The sequence below is a fragment of the Anabrus simplex genome, chromosome 1, assembly GCF_040414725.1.
Source record: "Anabrus simplex isolate iqAnaSimp1 chromosome 1, ASM4041472v1, whole genome shotgun sequence".
NCBI classification, from domain to species: domain Eukaryota; kingdom Metazoa; phylum Arthropoda; class Insecta; order Orthoptera; family Tettigoniidae; genus Anabrus; species Anabrus simplex.
In genome coordinates this window covers 1,534,417,845-1,534,442,180 of record NC_090265.1, presented here as the reverse complement: position 1 = coordinate 1,534,442,180, position 24,336 = coordinate 1,534,417,845, and the positions used below count along the sequence as shown (strand labels likewise).

At 40.1% G+C, this 24,336-nt stretch overlaps 1 protein-coding gene across 1 annotated transcript in view; it reads left to right on the top strand.

Moving 5' to 3' along the window:
• The first annotated feature begins 605 nt into the window (after positions 1-605).
• Positions 606-24,336, top strand: part of LOC137502122 (adenosine receptor A3-like) — a 74,074-nt gene continuing 50,343 nt past the window's right edge. The window contains exons 1-2 of the mRNA XM_068229115.1: positions 606-635; positions 15,377-15,792. Of these exons, the coding sequence (XP_068085216.1) occupies positions 15,383-15,792 (410 nt within the window). The 5' untranslated portion in view covers positions 606-635; positions 15,377-15,382. The remainder of the gene's footprint in view (positions 636-15,376; positions 15,793-24,336) is intronic.

Sequence of the window (24,336 nt, the reverse complement as noted above, 5' to 3'; positions counted from 1 at the left end):
TTTTTTTTTTTTTTGCTAGGGGCTTTACGTCGCACCGACACAGATAGGTCTTACGGCGACGATGGGATAGGAAATGCCTAGGAGTTGGAAGGAAGCGGCCGTGGCCTTAATTAAGCTACAGCCCCAGCATTTGCCTGGTGTGAAAACGGGAAACCACGGAAAACCATCTTCAGGGCTGCCGATAGTGGGATTCGAACCTACTATCTCCCGGATGCAAGCTCACAGCCGCGCGCCTCTACGCGCACGGCCAACTCGCCCGGTCGATATAGTGTAGCGGAGGGTTCGCTGTTTAATATTGGTTATCGATTACAAGCACACTAATTCAAGAAAGAGCTTAAAATATGACGTAATGTTTCGCAGTATAGACCCTTAAGGTATTGTCCTAGGAAGGATAGTGTAGTTATGCGAAAGTCCATTGTAAAACTGTCTCTGATAAACGTATGAAGACGGACAAGAAAAATATTGCATAATGGTCAGGCGTTATCGCATGGACATTAAACTAACGTGTTATCTCTCACCATACGCCCTAAACTCTCCGAAGGTAACGTGCCTTCAAAATAGCTTCAAGTACTTAGAAGTGCTAGTTGTTAAGCAGTCAGTGTAGAGCGACATGTCATCTAACAAAGTGGCTATCTGTGAGTAGAATGTTTCTTGGTGGTTACTTAACTTAATCTTTTACGAAAGTCTTTATTCTTATATTATGCAAAGTAATCAGTGAGTGGAACAAGTTGAGTTGTAGTACGAGAATGACAGGTGTGTTTAAATAAGGAATACTTTGTAACATGGTGAAGGTTATTATTGTTTTAAGAAGAATTTTAGCTGGGAAACTATCCAAACACTATCCAGCAGAAAGAATGGAAGAGATCCTACCCTTCGAATAATGAGGGTGCGGAAAAGGAAAGAAAAGTGCCGCAAAGAACGTGAAGAAGAAAGACACTATACGCCTGGCAAATCTAATACTGTTGGGATTGGAACAGAACAAGAGTTGAGCAAGGAAGGTAAATTACGAAAGTTGAATGTAATATAAGTTAGTGGAAATAATGCCAGACTCAGCAGGGGAACTCTTTGGTCAACAACGAACGCTCATGAAACCCTGGGTTCCCATTTAAGTCACCTCTTACGACAGACAGGCAGGGATTACTAAGGATTTATTTTACCACGCCCATCCACGGGAGGAAAATAAGGAAATATACCACAATTTTTCTGTGCTGAATATTGAAGGAGATAACCCTTACAACCGTTAGAATTCCGGCCACGAATCTTCAAAAAGTGCTCCTCATTGCCGTCATTGAACTTGAGTAAATCACTTGTCGGTAAATCGGACAAGGGTTGAGGAAGAAGTAAACCTCACATCATTAATTGGAAACAACGTTAGCTCGATTTCGAAATTAGACCTTCATCCACGTCTCATCTGTAAAAAAAATATATATTTTTTCTGTACGAGTCAAATTTTTGCCTCTTACTTCGTTTTTAAATCGGATTAGATATTGCACCCACTGATCGTGTAAAAGGGTGCAGTATAAAATGTTGAACGTAGATGTAGCTTATTTTTGTCCGAGTGTTTGCTTCTTAGATCGTTTGTTACAACTTTACGGGAAAACAGTTGTACGTAATTTATCGAAACTTAATATTTAAGCTCAGTGTTAACTAGACTATCTTCTTCTTATTCTTTTATGACAACATAGGGTCACTTTAGTCAGTCCATCGTTCAGGTCTATTTGAAGGGATTGTTCGGGCTTTGCGGTCCTCCCGGTACTTCTTCAGAAGCTCCGATCTTCGTGCCCTTTCCTCGGTTGAAAATATGCGTGTTGTTGGTTTGTTTCTTGTAAGGGTAAAGCGGAGGTTTGTATTCTTGAGTTTGTATTCAATTTTATCTTATGTGTGGTGTCTTCTGTTGTAAGGCCTATTTCCTTCAGATCCTCTCTTACTTCTCGGAGCCATTTACATCCTATTGTGGTATTTTTTGGTATTTTTAACTAGACTATATAATATATGTTTAGTATAAATTTGTGTAGCAATATTAAGTGGGACAAAATGGAAATGCTTAATTTCTACGTTAATATTACCTGCATTGATGAACTGTACTTACAGAAATTTGTGAAATTTTCAAACTTGATGTTTGATGCCTATTTATTTTATAGTGACTAGTAACGAAGATATTCGTGAACTAAATGTTTCCAGAAAAGTTAGTTCTATCTAAAATCTACACAATACTAAGTTTTTAGAATCATATTGTTGTAATCTGTTCAATGTCAGTGACAGGGAGAACAGCATGTCAGGACGACACCTCTACACTAAGGAAGTGGACATAAGATACTTAATTCTAGTGATATAGGCTACTCTCAAATAGAAAAATATTGCTAGTAGTTTTACTTCGCACCGATACAGTTAGGTCTTATGGCGACGATGGGATACGAAATGACTAGGAGTTGGAAGGAAGCGGCCCTGGCCTTAATTAAAGTACAGTCCCAGCATTTGCCTAGTGTAAAAATGGGAAACCACGGAAAACCATCTTCAGGGCTGACGACAGTGCGATTCGAACCCACTATCTCCCAGATGCAAGCTTACAGCCACGCGCTCCTAACTGCACAGCCAACTCGCTCGGCAATAGAAAAATAAAATTAAGGAGGAACACTAAGCGCGTTCATAATATATAAATATGTGAATTTATATGAGTAACAGACTGTATGTTTTGAGGCCATTCTTACTGTCTGATGGTACGGCCACGACCAACGTGTGGCGTCTGGTAGATTTGCCAACTCCATCCTTCGTTTCGACGTCGAACGCCAATGCCCCAGAGGCCCACCGAAGCAGCGCCTGGAAGATACAGAGCGTTTATGATCGTCGGTCTAAAGCCCATCAACGGACACGATCGCGCAGAATAGTCTTCATTAATCAAACAATCAGACCCTGTGACAACGGCACAACTTTAGGAGAAATAAGACTAAGAATTTTCATGTTAGGAAACAAAAAGGAAATAAGAGCTATTCATTTGTAAACTTACAAGGAAAAATGGGAAGGCTATATTGGGACACGGGTCCAAGTTTTATTTTTAAGACGAATACGTCGAGTGAATGGAGAAGGCGCCCAGCGTCTTCGCACTTAGGTTTTATCCTCTCCCTGTAGAGTCTGTTCCGTTTGGCACTGCTAAATGGAACCGTTTTGTAATCACCAGGAATTGCTCTTTTCGTTTGGTTGTCATGTCCTGAAATTCCACTTGTATAAATTCGCCATGTGTCACGAAGTTTTCAAATGTTTGCACTATTTAAAAAAAAAAATCGTTTCACAGTTAAACGTGCTTTATAAACCACAATATATTGTGAATTAAATGACCGTCATTTGTCGTAATTGGGTAATTTGTTTGGTCGCTACAAGCTCTCAAATTAAACTGACCACCTGGAACCAAACCCTCCTGATATGCAGCTATTCCACGCCATCACAATGGATATTTTCGGTAAGAGTTCTTATTGGCGGACGCATAAGCTACAGCCCAATGCACGTGTAGACGCAATTCGATTAAACTGTGGGCGTTTTGTATTTTGCAACTTTTGAAATCTTTCCCATTTTCCTCTCGTTCGACTTTTCAGACTGCCATCTCGTCTTATTCCCGACGTATTGAGGTTTAAACTATCAAGTAATCATGAACACAACAACTTAATTTGTGCTGCTGAAAGTGTGGAAGATTTGTAAGGCTATCAACATGCTGATGAGTTGACAATGAATAAATTACGAATTAAATTTATTACTAGTAAACAAACACATCTCTTGCCCGAAGGAAATCTCCAAAGGCGTTAATTTATACATACATACATACATACATACATACATGCATGCATACATACATACATTATCATTATAGACTGTTATGCATTTCAGCGTTCAGTCTGCAAGCCTCTGTGAATTTAATAAACGTCGCCACAATCCTCGATTTGCAACTAGTGTTGTGGCCTCATTTAGTTCTATACCTATTATCTTTAAATCGTTAGAAACCGAGTCTAACCATCGTCGGTTTGGTCTACCTCTTACCCTCCATAGCAGAGTCCATTATCCTCCTAGGTAACCTATCCTCCTCCATTCGCCTCACATGACCCCACCAACGAAGCCGGTTTATGCGTACAGCTTCATCCATCGAGTTCATTCCCAAATTAGCCTTTATCTCCTCATTCCGAGTACCCTCCTGCCATTGTTCCCACCTGTTTGTACCAGCAACCATTCTTGCTACTTTCATGTCTGTTACTTCTAACTTATGAATAATATATCCTGAGCCCACCCAGCTTTCGCTCCAGTAAAGCAAAGTTGGTCTGAAAACAGACCGATGTAAAGATAGTTTCGTCTGGGAGCTGACTTCCTTCTTACAGAATACAGTCGATCGCAGCTGCGAGCTCACTGCATTAGCTTTACGGCACCTTGATTCAATCTCACTTACTATATTACCATCCTGGGAGAACACACAACCTAAATACTTGAAATTATCGATCTGTTCTAGCTTTGTATCACCAATCTGACATTCAATTCTGTTGAATTTCTTACCTACTGACATCAATTTAGTCTTCGAGAGGCTAATTTTCATACCATACTCATTGCACCTAGTTTCAAGGTCCTGAGAGTCGGGATACCAGTTGCTATGGAATGGGAGTGGGCATCTTGGACATATTCTGAGTCGTGGCCTTCTTTGTGCTCAGGCGGCTATGACTATACAATTCACCGGTGGTCCATAACCCGTTAGAGGAGAGATCCTCAATTGGACTATGTGCAAGTAGGGCAGCAGCCTGCTTCATGCACTTACCGAGCTCAAAACACTTTAAGCAAGCCTCGGACCTATGGGAGTAATGGAGTCCCACTCCCATTTGATAGGCGAGGGACTCCTTGGAAACAACTGGGCGAACGAAATGGAATTCGATGGGGAGCTATCAATATTAATGGGGCTTATGGAAGAAAGAAGGTAGAACTGGCTGAGTCAGCAAATAGGATGCATCTGGATGTGCTAGGAGTAAGTGATATTCGGGTAAGGGGAGATAATGAGGAAGAGATAGGAGATTATACAGTGAACTTGACGGATGTTAGAAAGGGAAGGGCAGAGTCTGGGCTAGGGCTCTTTATCAGGAATACCATTGCACGCAACATAGTTTCTGTTAGGCACGTAAATGAGCGAATGATGTGGGTAGATTTGTCAGTGGGAGGAATTAGGACAAGAATTGTGTCCGTGTATTCACCACGTGAGGGTGCAGATGAGGATGAAGTTGACAAGTTTTATGAAGCTTTGAGTGACATCGTGGTCAGGGTAAACAGCAAGGATAGAATAGTGCTAATGGGCGATTTCAATGCGAGAGTTGGGAATAGAACTGAAGGATACGAAAGGGCGATTGGTAAATGTGGGGAAGATATGGAAGATAATGGGAATCGTTTGCTGGACTTCTGTGCTAGTATGGGTTTAGCTGTTACGAATACATTCTTCAAGCATAAGGCTATTCACCGCTACACATGGGAGGCTAGGGGTACCAGATCCATAATAGACTATATCTTAACAGACTTTGAATTCAGGAAAGCTGTTAGGAATGTACGAGTTTTACGCGGATTTTTCGATTATACAGACCACTATCTGATCTGTAGTGAACTAAGTATCTCTAGGCCTAGGGTAGAGAAAGTGAAATCTGTCTCCAAACGAATAAGGGTAGAAAATCTCCAGGACGAGGAAATTAGACAGAAGTACATGGATATGATTGGTGAGAAGTTTCGAACATTAGACAGCAAGCAGATTCAGGATATAGAAAGTGAATGGGTGGCATACAGGGATGCTGTAGTAGAAACAGCAAGGGAATGCCTAGGAACAACTGTGTGTAAAGATGGGAAAAGGCGAACATCTTGGTGGAATGATGAAGTGAGAGCAGCTTGTAAATGTAAAAAGAAGGCTTATAAGAAATGGCTCCAAACAAGGGCCGAGGCAGACAGGGATTTGTACGTAGATGAAAGAAACAGAGCGAAACAAATAATTGTTGAATCCAAAAAGAAGTCATGGGAAGGTTTTGGTAATAACCTGGAAAGGCTAGGTCAAGCAGCAGGGAAACCTTTCTGGACAGTAATAAAGAATCTTAGGAAGGGAGGGTAAAAGGAAATGAACAGTGTTTTGAGTAATTCAGTTGAACACATAATAGATCCCAGGGAATCACTGGAGAGGTGGGGGGAATATTTTGAACATCTTCTCAATGTAAAAGGAAATCATCATGGTGGTGTTGCAAACAGCCAAGATCATGGGGAGGAGGAAAATGATGTTGGTGAAATTATGCTTGAGGAAGTGGAAAGGATAGTAAATAAACTCCATTGTCATAAGGCAGCAGGAATAGATGAAATTAGCCCTGAAATGGTGAAGTATAGTGGGAAGGCAGGGATGAAATGGCTTCATAGAGTAGTAAAATTAGCATGGAGTGTTGGTAAGGTACCTTCAGATTGGACAAAAGCAGTAAGTGCACCTATCTCTAAGCAAGGGAACAGGAAGGATTGCAACAACTATCGAGGTATCTCATTGTTTAGTATACCAGGCAAAGTATTCACTGGCATCTTGGAAGGGAGGGTGCGATCAGTCGTTGAAAGGAAGTTGGATGAAAACCAGTGTGGTTTCAGACCACAGAGAGGCTGTCAAGATCAGATTTTCAGTATGCGCCAGGTAATTGAAAAATGCTACGAGAGGAATAGGCAGTTGTGTTTAAGTTTCGTAGATCTAGAGAAAGCATATGACAGGGCACCGAGGGAAAAGATGTTCGCCATACTGGGGGACTATGGAATTAATGGTAGATTATTAAAATCAATCAAAGGCATTTATGTTGACAATTGGGCTTCAGTGAGAATTGATGATAGAATGAGTTCTTGGTTCAGGGTACTTACAGGAGTTAGACAAGGCTGTAATCTTTCACCTTTGCTGTTCGTAGTTTACATGGATCATCTGCTGAGAGCTATAAAATGGCAGGGAGGGATTCAGTTAGGTGGAAATGTAGTAAGCAGTTTGGCCTATGCTGACGACTTGGTTTTAATGGCAGACTGTGCCGAAAGCCTGCAGTCTAATATCTTGGAACTTGAAAACAGGTGCAATGAGTATGGTATGAAAATTAGCCTCTCGAAGACTAAATTGATGTCAGTAGGTAAGAAATTCAACAGAATTGAATGTCAGATTGGTGATACAAAGCTAGAACAGGTCGATAATTTCAAGAATTTAGGTTGTGTGCTCTCCCAGGATGGTAATACAGTAACTGAGATTGAATCAAGGTGTAGTAAAGCTAATGCAGTGAGCTCGCAGTTGCGATCAGCAGTATTCTGTAAGAAGGAAGTCAGCTCCCAGACGAAACTATCTTTACATCTGTTTTCAGACCAACTTTGCTTTACGGGAGCGAACGCTGGTTGGACTCAGGATATATTATTCATAAGTTAGAAGTAACAGACATGAAAGTAGCAAGAATGATTGTTTGTACAAACAGGTGGGAACAATGGCAGGATGGTACTCGGAATGAGGAGATAAAGGCTAATTTAGGAATGAACTCGATGGATGAAGCTGTATGCATCGTCAAGTGCATTAATAGTAACGAATTACTTGCCTAGTAGTATAATTAAACAGAGGAAATAGGCGAATTAGTCCTAAGACCGGCTCGCATGATTCATTCTCTAAAACCCCAATTATAACGATTCAATATCAATTTATATAACTTTTCTTCTCGGGTTCAGTTTCATTTTTTAGATCTTTACTTCGATCATGTTGATACTACGTTGATCTGGATTTATGGCTCTCATACATTCAATCCGAGATTCCCTATAATCTGTGTTATATTACATGACTTCAAAGAACATGGACATTAATAGAACATCCCACTTGGCCTAATCATAGTCGTATTGGTGTCCTTTACTCTTCATATCCGAGTCCATTATTTCCCCAGATAGTCTAGACCAGGGCCTCTCAAACGCCCAAAATCTCACGTCTGCAAACTGAGGCGCAGAGTTCCTGTGCACAGTGCATCGGTCCCACTCGGGTGGGCTTGGACCAACGCTTCGTCTCTAGGCTACTCGGCTAAGCTCGGCTCAACTCGGCTCGGATTTGGAGCGCTACGGAGCAAGTGAGGAAGAGGGAGACAGGCGGGGCGAGCGAGACAGGCGTGGGGCTATTGCTCCAAATCGAGGAGTGGGGGTCTGCACTCTGGTCAACCAAGGGAAGTCGTCTTTTGGACCGTGCACAGTGCATGAACCAGGTGCATGCACTCTGATAGGCCCTGGTCTAGACCATAGATGCTCACGCTGGGCATTTCGTCCCGCGGGTGCCCAGCACTGTAAGCGGGCGGCAGACAGGCGATGAGCATATGCTTTTCGACCACCATGACAAGCCGTGAAGGTTCTCCAGGTCACTCTCGATCACTGCTGCGATACACGAGTTTGTAATGTAGGCAGAATGTAATGGAAGAAACAGGACAGAAACCCACTTCATTTTCAATTTACATTATAAGAATTAAGTTATGTAAGTTCATTGCAGTTTATGTATCTTGACCGGATACAATAAAGAGGCCTGAACGTCAAATATTGTTGTAATGTGCGTAATGAATTAGGCTACAATTTTCACTATTAAATTTTAAGAGGTGCTTTAGAAGCATTAAGAGTTAAGGTGGATAAGCTGTGTCTTGTGGTTGCTTGGGTTTAAATTATCTGATAAACTCACCAAAAATCCAATCATGCTTACCGGGAATAACACCAGTTAGGTTATTTATTTGAAGGCATACTGCACATCTATGTGGTAGATACATTTACACTGTTGTACTTTAATCTCGGGTAGTAGTCTAAATATTTATGCCCCACTCGTGATGAAACTTCATCACCATTTTTAAATACTATTTTCAAATTTAGTGCACAGGGAACTTCAAACAAAATTACAACACTGTGCAAAAATCAAGCAGTAAACTTGTTGAATTATGTTAATATAATCACTTTTTGCTGAATGAATAACACCAAGTTTACTTTTTAAGAAATAGAAATACTGACTTTCCCATGCAAGGAATTGTAAATAGTAGCTTGTACGCTTAAACCCTGTACCTTTATAAACTGTAACACAAAAATTATAACGTGTTAGTTTTCTTTGAATGTATAAATATAAGAAAATAAAACTGACTGTTTATATTTAGCGCATTGTAAATTAAACCGCAATATCTTGGAAAGGTCAGTTTTCTTGCGATTATAACATTTTATTTCTTAAATACTGTAACCTATTCAGCATTTCGCTGATAGTGGAGGAGAGCTTCGTGATGATAATCGAACGCCACTGTTCCCTTCCCTGCAAAGTACGTTCGCTCTCTTGCTTCACTGAAACGTATGTTAGTTACGCAAGCTGCCCGCACTTACATCACGCCAGCCCGGCTGCACTGGGCTAGCCTCAACGGGCACTCAGCTGAGCACCTCTGGTTTAGACTCTTTCATTCCTCTCAAATGGAGCCCCTTTATACTCATAGCTTCATGTATTGAGTTCATTCTTAAATTGTCCGACTCGTTCGCTGAATGGTCAGCGTACTGGCCTGCGGTTCAAAGGGTCCCGTGTTCGATTCCCGGCCGGCTCGGGGATTTTAACCTTCATTGGTTAATTCCAATGACCCGGGGGCTGGGTGTTTGTGCTGTCCCCAACATCCCTGGAACTCACACACCACACATAACACTATCCTCCACCACAATAAAACGCAGTTACCTACACATGGCAGATGCCGCCCACCCTCATCGGAGGGTTTGCCGTACAAGGGCTGCACTCGGCTAGAAATAGCCACACGAAATTATTATTAGACTATTATTATTATCATTAAATAAGGCCTTATCTCCTTATTCCATGTAATCTCCTGCCATTGTACCCACCTGTTCGTATCAACAATCATTCTAACCACCTTCAGGTCTCTTACTTTACTTCCAATAATAATATCCTGAGTTCACCCAGCTTTCACTCCTATACAGCAAAGTCGTTCTGAAAACAGATCAATGTACAGATATTGTTTTTTTTACAGAATACCTTTGATCGCAACTGGAGCTAACAACATTAGCTCTGCTACACCTGCATTTGATTTCTCCAACTGTAATTCCATCCTGGGAGATTACTCATCCAAAGCACTTGAAACGATCCACCAGTTCCAATTCTGTATTTCCTTCCTCATGTTCAATCCTCTTGGGTTTCTTCCCAACTGACATAATTTTCGACTCGAAAATGCTAACTTTTTATTTCATATTTACTGCACCCACTGCAGCAAGGCATTTTTGCAGACTCTCACAACAATTTTTCATTACAGGTCATTTCCAGTCAACTGAATCCTCCCTGTCATTTATTAACTTTCAAGCAACTTACGAGTAATCAAGGCTCTAACCAGTGTAACTACAGCGAGTTTATCACATCAGTTGGCCGGCGGGCGCACGGGGCGTGCATGTCTGCCATTGACTCATCACTTCCCCTTCCACCATATAGCAACAAGCACGGCCCTCACATTCTCAGTTGTGCTCCGTGCTTAGAATGTTTAATAAGTGTCGATCTGTCACTCCAACTGTTCTCGAGTGTTGAAGTGTTAGTTCGGGGTCAATTCCCATAATGCCTAGGTAAGGGTGCTTAAATACGACTAGACGACCCGCAGGATTCGTTATAAATGGTTAGATAACTCGTCTTGATATTCCTGCCTTAGTCATATTGTTTTGTCTGCCATTTTCAATGGTTTTATGAACATTTAGTAAGAAGCGCGTTATGGTATGCTAAAGTTCGTAGTCATAATTCATCCATTCTGACGCCATCACGCCGTCCATTTGGTAAAAATCTATCCATACATTCGCTTTTTTTAATCCTGCAGTTCCTGCTGTAAAGCTTGCTATTGTGTTGTAGAAGATAATGGTATTTTTAACATGTTTTAATAAATATAGAACGGATGTTTTGAACTCTTGAGCTCATAGGTTGGTCTCGAAAGAGCATGTCTTTTGCCAGGCAGAGAATATTTTTAAAATACATGACCATCACTCTTTCTAGTGTAGCTAGGTTAACTTTCGATAGGTGTTCCTAGATAATGTCTAAGGCTTATGTCTGTTTGTACGTAGACTATTTTCTCTTAGCACCATGTAAGTTAATAGGAACGCTCTGCCATCTGTTGAATATACTGTATTTGGAAGCTGGGAAAGTTCAGAGGTTCAAAGAGTATCTAGCAGGGAACAGTATTCTTCCGTGATCAGAGGACAGGTAGTAATCGAACATGGCTGCATGCTATGAAAATACTAAGGATGAAAATCACATATATCAGAATATGAATGAAAGTGTTAGTCGCTTAGGAACCTGCTAAGTAAGTAATGTATTGGAGGTTAGGTTAAGCCTTCACCTGCAATTATTGGAGTGATCTTTTAATGATTGATTTTATGATCACTCGAAGTTGGCTGAACTTAGAGACCTATCAGTGTCTCATGATTCACCGGCAGGTCATTCCGGAGAGATTAAAATGGAAATGAAACAAATCGAACGGACAGGCGTATTTGCTAAAGCTGGTTTTAATAAACTCTTTTAATGTATAGACTAGACGACCCATGCCGCTCTGCAGCATTTTAGGTCAGATAACTCGTCTTGATGTGCCTGTCGTAGTAATATTGTTTTCCCTGCCCTCTTCAACGGTTTTATGAACAATTAATAAGAAGCGCGTTATTGGTAAGCCGCAGGTCGTAATCAGAATTCATCCATTCTGTTAGCTTCATGCCGTCTATTTGGTGAATATCTATCTACGTTCTCGCTTTTTTTTATCCTGAAGTTCTTGATGTAAAGCTGGGTATGTTTAGTAGAAGACAATGGTATTTTAAATCACAGTTCTTTTGCATAGAACGCTTATCTTGTAAGCTCATAGGTTAGTCTCGAAAGAGCGCTTTTTGCCAGGCAGAGAAATTTTTATAGATACATGGCTTTCATTATTTCTAATGCAGCTATGTTATCCTTCGATATGTGTTCCAAGATGTCTAAGGCGCATGTCATGATGGAGTCTGTTTGTACTTCGATGTTTTTCTCTTAGCAGCATCACTGCCTTCGTGATGTCCAGGCCGTATTGTAACGAGTGCGGGAAAGCAATCAGCTGATCGTTAGGGGGGAAGTTTAGCACATGAGTTAGTAGAGTTAAACATAGATTTTCGCAGTTTTATTGAAATTTTTAACGATGGCCGCATGTTCACTCAGATATATGTGAGAATGAGTCGTCATCGACTGCATTATTAAGTGGAAAGTCGTTAATTAGTGAAGAAAACTTAGTGTGAGCGTGTATTTATGTGAAGCTATAGGTTAAGAAGATCGTTCTTCAGTGTTTTAATTTTGTAGTTTATTTGTGTAAAGTTATATTTTAGTGAAAAATTAATTGAGTTAGTGCATTCTGTGTTTTATTATTAACCACGAATTGTATATACTTGAATTAAGATTATCAGTGTGGGAAATCACCATGCCTAAGAGTTGCTGTGTGCCTGGCTGCAAAGCCAATTATAAACAAGGAGCGTACACTCCGGCATTTGTGTTTCCTTCTGATAAAGAACGAGTTAAGTTATGGAGGAAGGCTATTCCCAGGGAGAAGTTAATAGTTAATCACAACACAGTTGTGTGTATCTCCTGAAAATCACATCCTGAGGGAAATAAGTGTGTCTCGTCCAAATGGTGAGTTAACTTTTTTTGTTATGTGATAAACATGGGTAACATTAGGTAAGCCCTATATTTTTATGTAATCAGACCTACGGCTTATCTGAATTCGGTGTATTTGAAAATGCAAGTCTTATTTATTAGTATCACCGAGCTCGGTAGCTGCAGTCGCTTAAGTGCGGCCAGTATCCAGTATTCGGAGACAGTGGGTTCGAACCCCACTGTCGGCATCCCTGAAGATGGTTTTCCGTTGTTTTCTATTTTCACGCCAGGAAAATGCTGGGGCTGTACCTTAATTAAGGCCACGGCCGCTTCCTTCCCATTCCTAGACCTTTCCTGTCCCATCGTCGCCGTAAGACCTATCTGTGTCGGTGCGACGAAAAGCAACTAGCAAAAAAGATTGAAAAATGTATGAGTATCAAACAGCAGTGTGATTTATGTAAATCTTATCTTCTGACAGATTCAGATCTTATTTATGAATTACCTCCAGAAGTAAGATATCTGAATTTCCTAAATCGAGGGGGCTTAAAGTATCCATCAGACATGTCAATAGAACTTGGAATTGAGTTGTACAAAGTATTTTGTGTGTTAGTGTCAGATACATATAAGGTGGTATTTCTAAATTCAGACAATCCTAAGTGAGTCACAAAATCCTTGGCTTTGGAGTCAATACAGTTGGCAGATTCCCTATTCATTTGTGACTGCGGGAAGAAATTGGAAGACCTGGCCGGACAGTGTATATATATTTGGGTGAATATATTTTTAAATAACTTTTCCAAAATTCACACCGACTTGTGTATTCAACAAAGTGCTTCAAAGAGAGCAGACCTACTCCATACTGGTGTAACTTCCTGTAAGAGATCTAGGAAAGCTGCAGTGTTCATGGAGTGGAAACAGTGAGGTACAGAAATAATTTATATTTGTAATAAACAGTAATGGTAATTGGCTGCATGTTTTCTGTCAGTGTGTATGATGTGAATGTTCCAGTTGACCGGAAAATGGATAAAATCGCAAGAATATGTCTCAAAGTGTTAGGCTGTACTCACGCAAACGAACGTATTATACGCGAGAAATAGAACGTTACGGAGAAGGATATGCATTGTATGTCAGAATTAGGAAATTTTTCAGGATTGGTTTTGGTTTTATAAGGTGTTAACAGTTCTTTAAGTAATTTAAACGAGTGTGTTATCCAAGCGGAGCGTATGCGTATCGCCTTCAAGTCCCCCCCCCCAAAGCGTGACGTCATCAGAGGTACAGTACGGCCTGGACATTACGAAGGCAGTGGCAGCATGTAAGTTATTAGGAACGCTCTGCCATCTGCCGAGTATATTTGGAAGCTGGGAAAGGTTAGAGAATCAAAGAGTATCTAGCAGCGAATAGTATTCTTCCGTGATCAGAGGAAGTGTATACTCTCTGGCATGAGAGGTAGTAATCAAACATGGACGCAGGGATAAAAATCATATATCAGAATGTTAATGAAAGAGTTAGTCGCTTAGCAACCTACTATGTATAGAATGCATTGCGGTGTAGAGTAAGTCTTTGTCTGCAAACAGTGGGGTGATCATTTAATGATTTGATTTTATGGTTAGTCAATGTTGGCTGAACTTAGAGACCTATCAAGGTGTCATGATTCACCGGCAGGTAATTCCGAAGAGAATAAAACAAAAATTGAAGCAAATCGGTCCAGTAGAACAGATGGACGAATTTACCAAAGCTGTTTTCAGTAAACTTTTTTTTTTTGCTAGGGGCTTTACGTCGCACCGACACAGATAGGTCTTATGGTGACGATGGGATAGGAAAGGCCTAGGAGGTGGAAGGAAGCGGCCGTGGCCTTAATTAAGGTACAGCCCCAGCATTTGCCTGGTGTGAAAATCGGAAACCACGGAAAACCATTTTCAGGGCTGCCGATAGTGGGATTCGAACCTACTATCTCCCGGATGCAAGCTCACAGCCGCGCGCCTCTACGCGCACGGCCAACTCGCCCGGTTTCAGTAAACTATTTTAATATGTAGGTAGTTACAGTATGTTAAAGAAAAGGCTTGCAGGGAAGTCGTTAAACGATTAATATCACATCATTTCAAGGTGTATGCCTTTCACATAGAACAAATTGAGAGGAACGGTTTCTTTTCTCTATAAGATGCGAAGTGTAAAAACACGCGTGTCTAATGAGAAGAAGGTAAATGAAATCGCAGAAAAATTTGAACAAACGCCTAGAAAATACCTACTACGACTTGGACAAGAAACCGAGTTGCGATCATCTCAGCATGGCGAGCTACCAAGCATATTACGAGAGAAATAGACTCAATTACAGAAGATGAACTAATGCGTGTGGATCTGAGTTTTATAACGCGATGCCAGAAATACGAGGATGTAGGAGGGGAACATTTCCAATATCTCCTGTCGTAAGATGCTTGCTTAGAGTGAGGGAAGTGCCGTGCTTGTTGCTCAGCCGCGGAGCGGGGAGTGTTGAGTCAACGGCAGGCATCGCGCGCCCGCCGGCCGACCGTAGAGAGAAACTCACCGTACTTTGAACGAAGAATTCATGCTTATCGTGGTTTGATTGCCAAAATTACCTATCCTTTAATTTCATTACCCCTCAGCATGGCCAATATTGTTAAACACTCGAATCTGTTTCGTTCTACAATACCGTCGTATTTATTGTTGAATTATTCAACTTTGAAGTGTAAAATTTGTAAAGATGATCTATGAACTAAGTTTCGGTATTTGTGTTTTACATTCCAGGTGAACATGCCGTGTGAATATGAAACCTTCTTCACGAATGAAGATATATTCATAGCCGTTCTGAATCTTATGATGAGCATCAGTATTATCACCATCAATAGTTTTATACTTCTGGTGGTGTTTTTCAACTGGAAGCAGATCAGAATTCAGTGTAACAATAGAGCTTCAGTTATACTAACCATCAATCTCAGTGTGGCCGATCTAGTCATGGGACTCCTCGACATCTACTTCAGTCTTCCACTGTACCTCCCTGAGTTGGCCCGGTACTTGGGTCAGCACAAGTTGGCCTGCATCATGAGATATGCCTTCATCATGTTAGCAAACATAGCATCGGGGTATACACTGGTCGCTATTGCTGTGGAGCGTTATATCTACGTGGTACACGCACTGAAATACTCCGAATTGATGAATACCAGGTAAGAGAAATTAGAATTTTACATTTATGGGAGGATAAAGTAGGAAAACACTGAAAACATTAATATTATGAAATTTTTTTAATCCTGTATATTTATGAGAGATATTTGCAATAGAAAACATGCAGATCTTTAATTGAGTCTAATGTACAGAGTGGGCAAAAGTCACAGTACACTTGTGTTTTTTCTTTTTCAAACGAAAGTTGTGCCTGAAAATTGTGTTGGTAATACTTGTGTTCGAGCTATGATTACGGGAAACATATTGTAGTCTCTGAGGAGAAACCACAGCAGAGATTTATAGCAACAGTATGGGCTTACGAGTGGTCACATACCGGAAAATATTTGCGTGACATCAAGAACGATATAGAGCTTGGTTTGGCAAGGCGCCACAGACGAGAGGTAACTTGCTGAAGTGGGAAAAATAAACCTTTCATCAGACGAAGTGTATTTTTGCTTTGCTATTTGTTTTACGTTGCACCGTCACAGATAGGTCTTATGGCGATAATGGGACGGGAAAGGCCTAGGAATGGGAAGGAAGCGGCCGTGTCCTTAATTAAGGTACAGACCCAGCATTTGCCTGGTGTGAAAATGGGACAGGAAATGTCAAAAACGCGCAACGAAGTGGAGGAATCCTTCAACTCGACAGAAAACTTGTGTTTCCGTTACTCAGGGCCGAATTCATACACTTATACATAAGTGCCCCTTATAAGCCAGGTTTCATTTCGTATTACCTGCTTAAGTGTCCCACTTATTGCTATAAATGGACCTCCCACACACACTTAAGTGACTCACTTATGTTGCAGCTAGATGAAGGATAATGATTTTGCTGAATATGTTGAATTTCATTCACAGAATGCTTTCCTTGCACACAGTAGAGATGGAAAATCCTGTCGAAATATAATGTGACCAACAATTTAAAGAAGGTTTCGTTCTATTAAAGTGAGAGTCGTGAATGTTCTTGTTCCTTTGTGTGAGAAAGTGAACATAACCTCTAGAGGACTCACTATCTCGCCATTAATATATTGTTTTCAGATTTTACGCCACCTCTTAATTTCACGTTATTATTATTATTATTATTATTATTATTATTATTATTATTATTACATTACATTACCATTATAGACTGTTATGCCCTTCAGCGTTCAGTTATTATTATTATTATTATTATTATTATTATTATTATTATTATTATTATTATTATTATTATTATTATTATTATCATCATCATCATAATCGTCACTACCGGTATTTCGCTTAATTAATTGAAAACGTGTTACAAATTGACACTGTAAGTTATCAAGACTGTAGGCCTACGGAATAGTAAGAACTATACTGAGTTATAAGAAAAACGAACGTTGCGCTATCACCATTAATTTTAAGGTTGATTTGTGCTAATTATATCAGGTTAGTCAACCAATCATTTGTCGGATTATATCAGAAGTTTCTGAAATTATGGCATCGCACATCAAAACATACTATTTACATTTTATTGGGGAAGTAATTAGGCTTATTACAACGTAACGGCTAGGATATATTTGTCAAATCATTAAAAGCATTGTAATGCTACATATTCTACATTTGGATGAATATTTGTATAGGTTCGAGTACCTGGATAACTATAAACATATTATAAGAAGAAAATTACACTCTGGGCAAATGCGTAGTTAGCATTGTCCACAACAAGTTTTTCCCACGTCATTTATATTCTGATGAGAAACTGTGCCGGTCTGCTTGTTCTATATTATGCGCATGTTTTTGCAAGTGCCGTCACAGCTCGCTATTTTCTTATCCATTCTGATAACCAAATACAATATAGACGATCTTCTAACCTTAAGAATGTCGTGCGCGTTGTCCTTCGATAAACAAAACACAACAGATCATCCCACTACTCGGTAGCCAGAACTACACGATCCAGGAAGCATTACAGCATTTCCACATCTCAAGTGAATACTTACAGTATCAGTGAGTGTGCTTTTAAAGTGCTGCCTATGAAATGTAAACTCATATAAGTGAATACTTATTTTCTTTGCTAGTTGCTTTACGTCGCACAGATAGGTCTTGTGGCGACGATGGGACAGGGAAGGGCTAGGAGTGGAAAGGAAGCGGCCGTGGCCTTAATTAAGGTACAGCCCCAGCATTTGCCTGATGTGAAAATGGGAAACCACGGAAAACCATTTTTAGAGCTGCCGACAGTGGGGTTCGAACCTACTATCTCCCGAATACTGGATACTGGCCGCACTTAAGCGACTGCAGCTATCGAGCTCGGTGAATACTTATTATAAGTGATCCCTTATTACTTAAGGGTTCCACTTATGTATAAATGCTGACTGTGAATTCTACCCTCAGTCTGTGGCTAGATTACAATAAAATCAACAAGAAAACGTGCCACCAATCAACCATATTTGACCACACGAAGATCGACTTGAAAGAGAAACATTTTCAGCCTGCGGCTCTGAATGAATTAACAGACTGGGATTTGGACAGGCGCCAGTCAGTATGCGCCTAGCTGTTACAAACATTTCTACCACCGGCGAGGCAAAAGGACACCTCTTTACTGACGAATGAACTATTTACAACTCAACAAACAGGAACATCTCTTTCTGGGCTAGAGTGAATACCAACTTTTGTCAAGAACATAAACTGTCCACATGTGATGATGTGATCGGGCTTCAATCAATCAATCAATCAATCAATCAATCAATCAATCAATCAATCAATCAATCAATCAATCAATCAATCAATCAATCAATCAATCAATCAATCAATCAATCAATCAATCAATCAATCAATCAATCAATCAATCAATCAATCAATCAATCAATCAATCAATCAATCAATCAATCAATCAATCAATCAATCAATCAATCAATCAATCAATCAATCATCTGCATGTTGGGCTATCGCCCAGGTGGCACATTCCCTATCGATTGTTTGCCTAGTCTGTTCTCAAATATTTTCAAAAAACTTGAAATTCATCGAACATTTCCCTAGATGAATTATTCCAATCCTTTATTCTTTGTCCTGTTAATGAATATTTGGCCTAATTTGTCCTCTTGAATTCCAACTTTATTTCGTATTATGATCTTCCTTACTTTTAAGCTCCACTCAAGCTTATTTGTCTAATAAAGTCATCCCAGGCCATTTCTTCATTGACAGCTCGGAACATACCGTTTAGTCGAGTAGCTCATCTCCTTATTCTCAAACCAAAGCTTTCCATATTTTCGTAATAATACTCTTTTGTCGGAAATCGGCAGGAACAAATCGTGCTGTTTTTCTTTGGATCTTTCCCAGTTTTTATATCACGTAATCCTGTTTTTGGTCCCATATACTGGAACCATACTCGAATTCGGGCCTCAACAGAGAACGCCATCTCCTCAACATCCTCACTAGACCATAACCCTCATAACCGTGTGAATAGATCTGTATCCTTTCTTTACAAATTCGTTAACCCGATTAAGATCGTTCCTTATGTATTGTACTCGGTAAATCAAGTGCTTCATTTCAACATGTTGAATAATTGGTTACGTCCGGAACTGTAAGTGGCAGGCGTCATGGATGGAGTCTGGCTGCAACAAGATGGTGCACCAGCTTACTTCGCAGTTTCCGCCTGTGACCGGCTCGACGAAACGTTTCCATATCATTGGACTGGCCACGGAAGAGAAGAATCAGATTTGGCCCTCAACGTAGCCCAGACCTCCTCCACTCCTGATACATTGTGTAGCTTCATTGTGAAAAAGTACGGCAACGCCGATATTTTTCCATTGATGACTTAAAAGCTGTTGCTCTACATGCTTTCCGAAAAGTGACAACCACGATGCTCCGCAAAATGCATATGAGAACATGGCAGTATATTCGTCTCTGCAGAGATCATGGAGACATTCTAACATCCCAGATGCGTAATAGGTACATTTGCATTCATTAAAATATATTCCTGTAGGTAGGAAACAGGTGCACTGTGACTTTTCGCCCACCTGGTAGTGATGTTGATATAAGAATGGAAAATAGATTTCTTCTTTGGTAATACGGTCCTTAGAGATCGGCCATTGTCTCCCGGACGATAATCGTCCAACCACTTCCGTTTTCCATCTTCCTTTTTTCCCTTTTCACGTGCCAAATTTTCTTTTATATCTGGGCACCATCTAGCCATTAAAGCCTTGGTGTTATGATTTTCGTTTACCCATTAGTTACTGCTTCTAATATAATCCTGGGTATTGTGTGCCTATACGTTTTGATTCCATGGCCAAGTCATTTTAAGCTGAGTTGGGAGAAGATCAATTTTGCTTCAGAAGAAATGTAGGAACACGTGAAGCAATCCTATCTTTACGTCTGATCTTAGAGGATCGAATCAAGAAGGACAAGTCCACGTACATGGCATTCGTAGATCTAGAAAAGGCCTTCGATAATGTTGATTGGACCAAGCTATTTAAGATTCTGAAGGTGATTGGGATCAGATACCGAGAACGAAGAATTATCTACAATTTGTATAAAAATCAGTCTGCAGTGATAAGAATGGAGGGCTTTGAAAAAGAAGCAGCAATCCAGAAAGGAGTGAGGCAAGGCTGCAGTTTGTCCGCCCTCCTTTTCAATGTTTACATACAACAGGCAGTAAAGGAAATCAAAGAGGAATTTGGAAAGGGAATCACAGTCCAAGGAGAGGAAATCAAAACCTTGAGATATGCCGATGATATTGTTATTTTATCTGAGACTGCAGAAGATCTCAAGAAGCTGCTGAATGGTATTGACGATGTCTTGGGTAAGGAGTACAAGATGAAAATAAATAAGTCGAAAACAAAAGTGATGGAGTGCAGTCGAACGAAGGCAGGTGATGGAGGAAATATTAAATTAGGAAATGAAGTCTTAAAGGAAGTAGATGAATATTGTTACTTGGGTAGTAAAATAACTAACGATGGCAGAAGTAAGGAGGACATAAAATGCAGATTAGCTCAAGCAGGGAAGAGCTTTCTTAAGAAGAGAAATTTGCTTACTTCAAACATTGATGTAGGAATTAGAAAGATGTTTTTGAAGACTTTTGTGTGGAGCGTGGCATTGTATGGAAGTGAAACATGGACGATAACTAGCTCAGAAGGAAAGAGAATAGAAGCTTTTGAAATGTGGTGTTACAGAAGAACGCTGAAGGTGAGATGGATATATCGAATCACAAATGAAGAGATAATGAATCGAATTGGTGAGAGGAGATCGATTTGGCTAAATTTGACGAGAAGAAGAGATAATGATAGGACACATCCTAAGAGACCCAGGACTTGTTCAGTTAGTTTCTGAAGGAAGTGTAGGTGGTAAGAACGGTAGGGGTAAACCAAGGTATGAATATGACAAGCAGATTAGAGCAGATGTAGGATGCAGTAGTTACGTAGAAATGAAAAGGTTAGCACAGGATAGGGTGGCATGGAGAACTGCATCAAACCAGTCTATGGACTGATGACTCAAACACACCTATAAATCAGTTAGCATGCCAGGATTTTAATTTAATAATGTAAGTTTATTTAATTCGTGATTATTTCCTATCCAACAGGTCCTTCGATACAGTATAAGGCTGAATATTTGTCTGAGTTCTTTTCTCTCCAAAGCTCTCTCTGATCTCTCTGAAAATGTTCATAAACATGTCATATACATCCTCATCTTTACTTTACTTGAAATATGTCTCGTTATTATTACATTAGCGAATGGTTCACTGAAAGGAGGATAACAACCCTTCGGAAGTTGCATAGGCGGCATTCTAGATGATAGACTGATATTGCCTTGTAATAATAATTACTTAACATAGCTTAGCTGTGTTGATACTGCTACATTACTTCAAGCAACGGGAAACTACAGCCGTAACTAACTTCCGAGGACATGCAGCTCTCTCTGTATAAATGATGTACTAATGCTGGCTTTCTCCCGGGTAAAATATTCCGGAGATAAAATAATCGCCCATTCGGCTCTTCGGATGGGGACTGCACGAGAGAAAGCAATCATCAGAAAGATGGATACTGACATTCTGCGAGTCGAAACGTGGAATGTTAGAAGTTTAAATCGTTATTGTAGGTTAGAGAATCTGAAAATGGAAGTGGATAGACTAAAGCTAGATTTAATAGGTATAAGCGAAGTACGTTGGAACGAAGAGCAGGATTTTTGGTCAGATGACCACAGAATTATCAACACAAAATCAAACAGGGGAATGCAGGATTTGGTTTTAAAGAATAAGAAAATAGGGAAGTGAGCAGGCTATTACGACCAGGCTAATAAAATGATTATCATGATTGTCGAGATAGACACCATTCCATGCCTACCACAACAGTGCAGGTCTATATGCCTACTAGGTGAGCGGATGATGAAGAAATCGAAATAATGTATGAAATTGAAGATTTAATACAAAATCTAAAAGGTGACGAGATTCAAATTGTGATGGGAGACTGGAATGCAGCGGTAGGCCAAGTAAGAGTAATTAATACAGTAGGGGAATTCGGATTGTTACAAGGAATGGAAGTCGGTTGGTTGAATTCTGTACCGATCATAATCAATTCCTTGATAATACTTGGTTCAAACTCCACAAAAAACAGCTGCCTGCATATATGAACGACACCGGGAGAAACTGGAATGTATCAAATAGACTTCATAATGATTAGGCAGAGATTCAGAAACCAGGTGTTGGATTGCAAGACTTTCCGAGGAGCAGATGTAGACTCTGACAACAACTTGTCGGTCATGGAATGCCATTTGAAGTTGAAGAAACTGAAGAAAGGAATGAATGCAAGGAAATGGCCTCTATATACGTTGAAAGAAAAGAGTATGAAGTATGTTGCACAAGGACTAAATGAAAAGGCCGAAAGAAACACAATAGAGGAAGAATGGTCAGTATTGAAGTAAGAGGTCAGTACGGCTGTTGAAGAAAGTTTAGGATGAAAGCAATGATCAACTTAGAATCAATGTATCCTATAACTGAGGAGATAATAGGCCTGACTGACGGACGACGAAAGCAAAAGTATGCAAGGAAAATGAGGAGTTAGGAAAATAATGCAGGCGATTAAAGAATAAAGTGGATAGGAAGTGCAAGAAATCTAGGTTGAATGGTTGAAGAGAAGTGCAAGGATGTTGAAGACTGTATGGTCCTGGGGAAGGTAGATGCTGCATACAGAAAAATCAAGGAAACCTTCGGATAAAGGAAAAGTACAGGTGTATGAATATTAAGAGCTCGGATGTACAACCACTCCTAGGGAAAGAAGCTAAGGTATAAAGTTGGCAGGAACATATTCAACGGTTGCTTCAAGGTAAAGACGTAGATGATGTGGTTCTGGAACAAGAGGAAGCTGTCAAAGCTGATGAAATGGGAGACTCAGTTTTTAGGTCAGAATTCGACAGAGATTTGGGAAACGCAAATTGGAACAAGGCACCTGGAATTACTGACATACCCTCGGAATTACTGACTGCCTTAGGAGAAACCAGCATAGTGAGATTATTTCATTCAGTGTATGGGATGTACGATACAGGAGAAGTGCGATCGGATTTTCGGCAGAATGTTGTTAGACACCTATTCCCAAGAAAACTGGTGCTGACAAGTGTGAAAACTGCCACGCCATTACTTTAGTATCTCATTCTTGAAAAAAATTAATATGTATTATTTACAGAAGAATGGAAAGATAAGTGGAAATTGAATTGGGAGAAGATCAATTTGGCTTCAGAAGAAATGTAGGAACACGTTAAGTAATCCTGACTTTACGTTTGATCTTAGAAGATCGAATTAAGAAGGACAAGCCCAAGTACTTTGTGATCGTAGATCTAGAAAAGGCACTCGAATATGTTGATTGGACCAAATATTCTGAAAGTGATCGGAATCAGATACCGAGAATGAAGAATTATCTACGATCTGCATAAGAATCAAGGACGTTTAAAAGAAGCAATCCAGAAAAGAGTGAGACAGGGCTGAAGTTTGTTTCCCTCCTTTTCAGTATTTATAAAGAACAGGCGTTAAAGGAAATCAAAGATGAATTTAGAAAGAGAACCATAATCGAAAGATAAATAAGTCCAAAACAAAAGTAATGGAGTGCAGTCGAACGAAGTCAGGTGAAGCAGAAAATATTAGATTAGAAAATGAAGTCTTAAAGGAAGTAGATGAATATTGTTACTTGGGTAGTAAAATAACCAACGATGGCAGAAGTAAGGAGGACTTAACATGCAGACTAGCAAAAACAAAGGAGGACTTCCTTAAGAAAAGAATAATAATGTTATTTGCTTTACTTCCCACTAACTACTTTTACGGTTTTTGGAGATGTCGAGGTGCCGGAATTTTGTCCCGCAGGAGTTCTTTTACGTGCCAATAAATCTACCGACACGAGGCTGACGTATATGAGCACCTTCAAATACCAACGGACTGAGCCAGGATCGAACCTGCTAAGTTGGGGTTAGAAGGCCAGTGACTCAACCATCTGAGCCACTCAGCCCGGCGATATAGGAATTATATGGATGTTTATGAAGATTTCCGTCTGGAGTGTGGCATTGTATGGAAGTGATACAAGGACGATAACTAGCTCAGAAAAAAAGAGAATAGAA